Source organism: Austrofundulus limnaeus, unplaced genomic scaffold (genome assembly GCF_001266775.1).
Source record: "Austrofundulus limnaeus strain Quisiro unplaced genomic scaffold, Austrofundulus_limnaeus-1.0 Scaffold123, whole genome shotgun sequence".
NCBI classification, from domain to species: domain Eukaryota; kingdom Metazoa; phylum Chordata; class Actinopteri; order Cyprinodontiformes; family Rivulidae; genus Austrofundulus; species Austrofundulus limnaeus.
Window position 1 is genome coordinate 411,392 of NW_013952525.1, and position 8,397 is coordinate 419,788.

Genomic DNA, 8,397 nt, shown 5'->3' on the forward strand with positions numbered 1-8,397 from the left:
ACACACACACACACACACACACACACACACACACACACACACACACACACACACACACACACACACACACGTTTGCCCAGCTATACATTTGGGGACATTCCATTGACTTCCATTACATTTCTACAGCCTAACCCTGACACAAACCCTAAGGCTAAACCCACAGGTACCTACCTGACCCTAAAACTAACCTAAACTCAATTCACACCGTGGTCCTAAACCCAACCCCCAACCCACCAATGGCATTTAAACCAAATGGGAACTCAACTTTGGTCCCCAAATGCACCAGTTGTCCCCAAATGTAGGCATTTTGTTTTAAAATTGCCCCTAAATGTCACCAGAAACACCCCCCACCACACACACACACACATATATACCATTTTTCAAAAGTAGTCCAAGATCTCAAAATTCTACAAGCCTCTGTGACACAGAAGGAAACTGAACCCCTACAAACATTTCAAAATATTTTGAAGATGCCCTTGTGAATGCCTTTTCCTCCTTTCTTATCCCTTCCCTGACTACTGTCTAAGTGTCCTGGTAAAACATGCTGTGTGTTTGTCAGAACTTTCTTTCTTTCTTCCTTCATCCTTCAGTAAACAACATGGAAAAAGCAGTGGTGACTTTCTTACTTTTTTGCTCGCCCTTCAGAAATGCAATTAGGAGCTCAAGAAGCATTCCTTTGCCCCTTAACAGTTGGACGAGTGCTCTTGTCCTCATTTTTTCCTCCACTCCTATTTGGACCTTTTTTTTTTGTCTATTTCTATTTCGTTTGAAGCAAATAAAGTCTATTGAAAGTTGAGAAGAGAAAATAGCTTCTCCCATCTTTTTTTGTTACCCCAAATTTCATTCTTCAGTATTTAATTTTTCTCACAATCAATCGTAAATGTGTAATGTCCACATCATACTAGCCTCTCAATGGACACAAACAGCATATTAACATGGATTGTTAGTGGTTTGATAAAAATCCAACATTAACATTATAATATTTGTAAATAAAATGGGGAAAAGTTTGTGTTCTAATACCTTAAGACAATGATTATAAAAATGAAAATTATATTGTTTGGGCAGATCCAACTTACATAGTAAGAGAATTCATGGACATTCCAGCAAACGAATTAGCAGGAATGACCTTCATGAAGACATTATCCACTATTTCCCTATTTAACCAAAGAATGACAATAAAATTATTTGTACACCATCAAAAATTGCTGTTGATTCAAATGTTTGTGCTGAAATACTTACAAAATAAAATCTTCTCGTCTTGATTGAATAAACTCTAGCACAGGAAGTGAGGTAAGAGCTGTGTTAGTGATTCCTCTGTAACAAAACACAGTGCATTTTTGAAAGGGTACAAATAAATCACAGAACTTTAATGTTGCTACTTTGTGAAAATAGAACACTGTCAAAATGCAAAATAAATAAACAGAAATGTACATACAGATAGTTTAAGTTTGGAAGTTCCTTAAAAGCCTCTTGATCAATGAATGACAGTGTTTTAATGCCGTTTAGCTTTCTATGGACACAGACACACACAAACACATACACTTTTTCATTATTCTAACGCAACAGAACAAATAATAATTGATTTTAGTTACGTATTTATGTATTTTTTCTTGTTTAAAATAGCTAAAATAACAATTACTCAACTTTTGTGATAAGCACTAAACATACATTCATTTTTCCTGCAGTGAACAAAAGACAATTGGAAATTATTTTCTTAACCAAGCCTTTAAGAAAAATAAAAATTCTTAAGATTACCTAGCTTGAGCTGTCTGTAGGAAGCTCTGTTCAATGGGTCTTTTTAAATGAGGTCCCAAACAGAAAAATCAGACTGAAGCAACATTTATAAATCATTGTAGTTCTATCAGCTATGGCAAAATTAAACAGATTGTCAAAAGCCATTAAACTTGAAACTTCATAATCGTCCCAAGTCATCTCAGGTATGAATGTGGAATTTGTGCTCCTTTTATTAATAAAAGATCCATCCATCCATTTTCTTCCTCTTATCCAGGGTCGGGTCACGGGGGCAGCAGCCTAAGCAGAGAGACCAAGACTTCCCTCTCCCCAGCCACTTGGGCCAGCTCCTCTGGGGGAATCTCAAGGCGTTCCCAGGCCAGCAGAGAAACATAGTCCCTCCAGCATGTCCTGGGTCTTCCTCTGGACCTCCTGCCAGTGGGACATGCCTGGAACACCTCACCAGGGAGGCGTCCAGGAGGCATCCTAACCAGATGCCCGAGCCACCTCAACTGGCTCCTCTCGACATGGAGGAGCAGCGGCTCTACTCTGAGTCCCTCCTGGATGACTGAGCTTACCCTATCTCTAAGGGAGAGGCCAGACACCCTGTGAAGGAAACTCATTTCGGCCGCTTGTATCCGCAATCTCGTTCTTTCGGCCACTACCCAAAGCTTGTGACTATAGATGAGGGTAGGAACGTAGACCGGCTGGTAAACTGAGAGCTTTGCCTTCTGGCTCAGCTCTCGCTTCACCACGACAGACCGGTACAACACCCGCATCACTGCAGATGCAGCACCAATCTGCCTGCCGATCTCCCGCTCCATTCTTCCCTCATTCGTGAACAAGACCCGGAGATACTTAACTCCTCCACTTAGGGCAGAACCTCCTCCCCAATCCAGAGAAGGCACCCTACCCTTATCCAGCTCAAGACCATGGTCTTGGATTTGGAGGCACTAATCCTCATCCCGGCCGCTTCACATTCAGTGGCGAACCACTCCAGTGAGAGCTGGAGATCACGATCTGATGAAGCCAATAGGACCACATCATCTGCAAAAAGCAGAGATTAGATCCTAAGGCTACCTATAAGGATCCCCTCAACACCTTGGCTGCGCCTAAAAATTCTGTCCATAAAAGTTATGAACAGGATCAGTGACAAAGGGTAACCTTGGCGGAGTCCAACTCTCACCGGAAACAAGTCCGACTTACTACCGGCAATGCAGACCAAGCTCTGGCATTGGTCATACAGGGACCTAACAGCCTTTATCAACGGGCCTGATACCCCATACTCCCGGAATACCCCCACAAGAGTCCCCGAGGGACACAGTTGAACACTTTCTCCAAGTCCACAAAACACATGTAGACTGGTTGGTTGAACTCCCATGCACCCTCCAGGACCCTGCTGAGGGTATAGAGCTGGTCCGCTGCTCCACGACCTGGACGAAAACTACACTGCTCTTCCTGAATCCAAGGTTTGACTATCCGATGGACCCTCCTCTCCAGAACCCCTGAATAGACCTTACCAGGGAGGCTCAGAAGTGTGATTCCTCTATAGTTGGAACACATGGGGGACCACCACCCCGGTCTGCCAATCCAGGAGAACTGCCCCCGATGTCCATGCAATATTGTAGAGTCTCATCAACCAACACAATCCCACAACATCCAGAGCCTTAAGAAACTCCAGGCAAATCTCATCCAACCCCAGCGCCCTGCCACCGAGGAGCTTTTTAACCATCTCGGTGACTCGGCACCAGAGATTGGAGAGTACGACCCAGGGTCCCCAGGCTCTGCTTCCTCATGGGAAGATGTGTCGGTAGGATTGAGGAGGTCTTCAAAGTATTCCGCCCACCGACCTACAACGTCCCAAGTTGAGGTCATCAGCGCACCATCCCCACCATAAACAGTGTTGGTGGTGAACTTCTTCCCCCACCAAGATGCCGGATGGTGGACCAGAATTGCCTCAAAGCCGTACAGAAGTCTTTTCTCTGGCCTCTCCGAACTTGTTGAAGTCCCCCAGCAGAATGAGGGAGTCCCCGTTAGGAGCGCTCTCCAGCACCCCCTCCAAGGACTCTAGAAAGGGTGGGTAATCTGAGCTGCTGTTAGGCACATAGGCACAAACAACAGTCAGGACCCGTCCCCCACACCCATAGGCGGAGGGAGGCTACCCTCTCGTTCACCGGGGTAAACCCCAACGTACAGGCGCCAAGATGGGGGGCAAAAAGTATGCCCACTCCTGCTCTGCGCCTCTCAGCATGGGCAACTCTAGAGTGGAAGAGTGTCCAACCCGTCTCGAGGAGACTGGTTCCAGAGCCAGAGATGTGCGTCGAGGTGAGTTAGACTACTGTATATCTAGTCGGAACCTCTCAACCTCACACACCAGTTCAGGCTCCTTCCCCACCAGAGAGGTGACATTCCACATCCCTAGAGCCAGCTTCTGTAGCAGAGGATCGAACCGCCAAGGTCCTCGCCTTCGACCACTGCCCAACACACATTGCACCTGACCCCTATGGCCCCTCCCACAGGTGGTGAACCCATGGGAAGGGGGACCCACGTCTCCTCTTCTGTGCCCGACCAGGCTCCATGGGCGAAAGCCTGGCCACCAGGTGCTTGGCACAGTGCCCCACCTCCAGGCCTGGCTCCAGAGTGGGGCCCTGATGACCTGCCTCTGGGAGAGGGAACTGCAAGTCCAACTGTTGCACTCATCATAACAGGTCTTTGGGCTGCACTTTGTCTGATCCCTCACCTAAGACCTGTTTGTCTTGGGTGACCCAACATAGCTCCTAGGATAACTGGGACACTCAAACCGCTCCACCACGAAAAGGTGGCAGCCCAGGAGAGGTATAAAAGATAAAAAGAATATGTGTAAGCATTTTTCAAACTATAACTAATTTAGTGTAGGACAATGATTCTTCAGGAAACATGACAATATTGAGGTCAAAAGTGACTTTAAAGAAAATAGTTCAGTTCTGTTAGAAAGGTAGACTTCAGATCAAGAGGTCATTGTCAGGAGAGCTCTTTACACTGTTTTCTTTTTGTTTGTTTGTTTGTTTGTTTGTTTGTTTGTTTGTTTGTTTGTTTGTTTGTTTTAGAAATTTTGGAGGAAAAATGTTGATTCATTGCCTTGCTTACACTATTGCAATATGCTTTGTCAGTCCAAATGTTCTATTTGGAACAAAGGTCAAAATTATGTTTTTTTATGTTTTATGATTACTCGATGAATAGAAAAAAATAATGGCTGATTAATCGATTATTAAAATATTTGTTAGGTGCAGCCCTAAGCTAACACAAATAGATATATTTTGTTTCCTTTCACATCTTTGAGGTCATAAAGAATTGAAATTCTTTTACTTTTGTTTTGCTCACAAGAGACTCACCTCTTCAGGATCGCTTACCACAGCTGATTTTAAGTTTAAGTTTTGTAGTTTGATTTTTTACTGTTTTTAATGAGTATTTTGTTTTTATGTGCAAAATGTATTCATTTTGTTTTACTCTGTTGCTTGTCCTTGAGTGTCAGAAAGGCACCACCAAATAAAATGTATTATTATTATTATTGTAATGGAACTAATACTTTTATGTTTAAGCAAATAATTCATGACAACCTTTAATGACCTAGGTTTTTATGACATGCTGTTCATCTGCAGATAGAATGATTAAAGTCAGAACAAGATTTGCTAACAACAGBCNYTSTTAGATATCACTTGTGTTTATCTTTGTGTTTTCCATTGACCTTGTATCAAATATTGCTAAGATGACAGAGTGTTGTTTGTTAATATATATAGAGTATAGGCCTCTCGAGACACAGTGTTCAACAGCAGTGTGGAGAGACAGTGACAGAGAGAAGAAGAGGCACAGAGACAGGCCAGGTTGTTCTCTGTGTTTCCTGTTGTTGCAATAAAACTCAGCTGATCATCTCACRGAGTACCTTCATTCTTGGACCACGTATTTCTGTCTTTGTTAAATAAATATTGCCATAACAATTATTATTATTAATTATTTTGTTTTGCAGATTAAATCATCACAAAGGAACTAACAGAGCAGTTTCTAGCTTCACTATTTACATACATGTCTGTGACAGTGGACAGGTTGTAAAAAGAATGCTTCTCAAGAGATCTCAAAGAGTCATCATCAGTGATGTATCTGAAAAACATGCAACAAAACAAACATAATAACCTTTTTCAGTGTATTTCATATTGGAGAGATTTGCAGTAATGTGCATTGAGTTTCTTAGAAAAAAAAGTTATTCATTAAGTGTTCTGTACAGCTTTCATACCACACCAAAGTGACAATTCCATGTAGTATGGTACCATCTGCCCAAATCTGACAATACAGCTGCTGCTATCAGGTATGACAGTGAGTTTACCCCTCTCAGATCAGATAAAACTCAATGGAAACCCAAAAGCTGAGAGATTTTTTAGGTTTAATTAGTTGAAAATGCATTGAATTCAGTTAAACTGTGTCCATGTGACAGAACTCCTACCTTAGTTTGTAATTATCACAACTGGAAAGTCAACCATTGAGAAACATACAGTATTAGTATGTTTTAGTATCTGTGGTTCTTTGTGAGGATAAATCTCCCAGTCCATGAGTACAAGCTAATGAAAATGATCAGCATTTGGAATAAATCTCACTCACTGATTCCTACTTTGAATCTCTTCAAAGCTTGACCATGCTTCCCAAATTGGACCTTCACTGTGCATACCATCTTGTGCGCATTAAGGAAGGGGGCAAGAGAAAGATGCCCCTCAACACTGTCACGATGGGTGACTGGTCATGCTCTTTGGTTTTACTAAATCTCTTTGCGTGGAGCACGAAATCTGAAGTCAATAAATTATGTTTACATGTTCACAATCCTTTTTATTTGATAAAATAAATACCATAAGTCATATTATTACTTCCTCTTTAAAGTTGTCCCACAAGACAAGTCAATCTGACCAGTCACGATTAGGACAAACTCCAGCCACACAACAAGATGGCTTGAGAAAGCAGGCAAGTTTTCAGTTGAAGTCTCACTAAATTCTGACTGTGACAAAGCAAACAATGAGGAATACAGCTTCATTTGGCTAGGCCAGTTTTAGAAAGTCACTGTCTATTTTAAAGCTGAACACATTATTTAGTCTAAGCCTTATTAAGAAATCACTTTGACTCTCATAAAACTCCACTGGCAGCATGTCAAATGCTTTATCACCTGCAGGATCCATCTTCCCATCTATTAATCCCTCAATGCATTGGGCCCTCAGTTGTTTCAAAGATTGTCAGACACACTGCATTAGGTAAGCAGCCATAAAGCCTTTCAATGCTACAAAATATGTAAAGAAGCATCAACTTTTATAATGTTTTTATAACTTTTGTTCACTGTTGTCTTATCATTACATTTGTTTAGCATAAGAATTTTATTAACCAACATGTTTTAAACACTGTGTTGTATTCCCACTGAAGAAACAATTTTTAACAAACTGCTGACGATGAGAACAAAACAAAAATATTCAAAGCTCTCTTAAATATTATTATGAATTATATTTAAAATAATTATTGAAAAACAGATTTGATTTTATGACTATCATTTAGAGCACTTATTAGATTAATTTTTATTTTTGCTGTTTTTTTCCTTATCCAGTTTTCTGAGGGCCCCTACTAGTGGCCACCCAGGGGGCCTTAGCCTTAGCGATGAAAAACTTAGTTAACTAAATAACTAAATAAATAAACGTACAGGTAAATAAAAACAAATATTAGTTTTTTTACTCCACGACTTTCTGAGGGTTAAACAATTTTGAAAAACAGAAATCACTTAATGATTCTTATTTGTTATTTAATAATCCTAAGTTTACCAAATAAATTAGTGATTTGTAACGACTGGTCTTTTTTTCCCACCAAAATCAAATGTACTGTATTTCCTAATACAAACTTCCCTCAAATCTTATATTCAAGGAAACAGACTGGATGTTATAAACACACACACAAAAAAAATCAATAAATAAAATAAAATAAATAAATGTAAAATTCTGCTAGGACTTGATATACTTTTTCTTTAATGACTTCTTAGTTTCGACTCTTGTGTATTTTTTTTGTTGTTATAATCATTGTTCCTTTTCTTTCACTGCTTTTCAATACAGTTTGCCCACTGTCATAATTTATATGTTTCATAAAATCTTTAGAAAGCAGCATACAACATTTTTTAACAGTTTTCTTTAGAATGTCACCAATGGGCAGATAAAATGCCATTACATGTGCAATGCAGTTGACAAATATTTGTTTTAATTTAGTCATTAACATTTACATATCTAGTTTTTATTGATCGTGATGAAAAACATCCTTAATTGTCTGCTTGAAAGAAAATGGTTGACATGAGGAAAAAGAAAATCTTACATGTGAGAAACGTTGAGTAAATTGGCAAACGCATTTTGAGGAATGGAAGAAATGTTTGTCCTCACAAGCCACCTGAAACACAAATATAAAGATGTTCATTTCTGACACCACCTTCCCTAACTAAACTGTGTGCCATAAAGATGCTGTTACTTACACCTCTTGTGTGGAAGGATCAAAGAAAGGCATCGCCTGTACTCCAACACATGAAACACTGTTGATGTTCCCATCACACTTACAGCGAGGTGGACAGTCCTCTAAAGAGAGAGAAAGTCCAGCAATCATGGAAATGAGTGAAAGGAGTTTCAT

General features: G+C 40.4%; 1 protein-coding gene across 1 annotated transcript in view; it reads right to left on the reverse strand.

Moving 5' to 3' along the window:
• LOC106522181 (thyrotropin receptor) overlaps window positions 1–8,397 on the reverse strand; it is a 17,675-nt gene extending 9,278 nt beyond the window's left edge. Inside the window, exons 1-6 of the mRNA XM_014015084.1 lie at window positions 8,246–8,397; window positions 8,092–8,163; window positions 5,791–5,865; window positions 1,436–1,510; window positions 1,240–1,314; window positions 1,077–1,154 (exon numbers count right to left, since the gene is read on the reverse strand). Of these exons, the coding sequence (XP_013870538.1) occupies window positions 1,077–1,154; window positions 1,240–1,314; window positions 1,436–1,510; window positions 5,791–5,865; window positions 8,092–8,163; window positions 8,246–8,397 (527 nt within the window). The remainder of the gene's footprint in view (window positions 1–1,076; window positions 1,155–1,239; window positions 1,315–1,435; window positions 1,511–5,790; window positions 5,866–8,091; window positions 8,164–8,245) is intronic.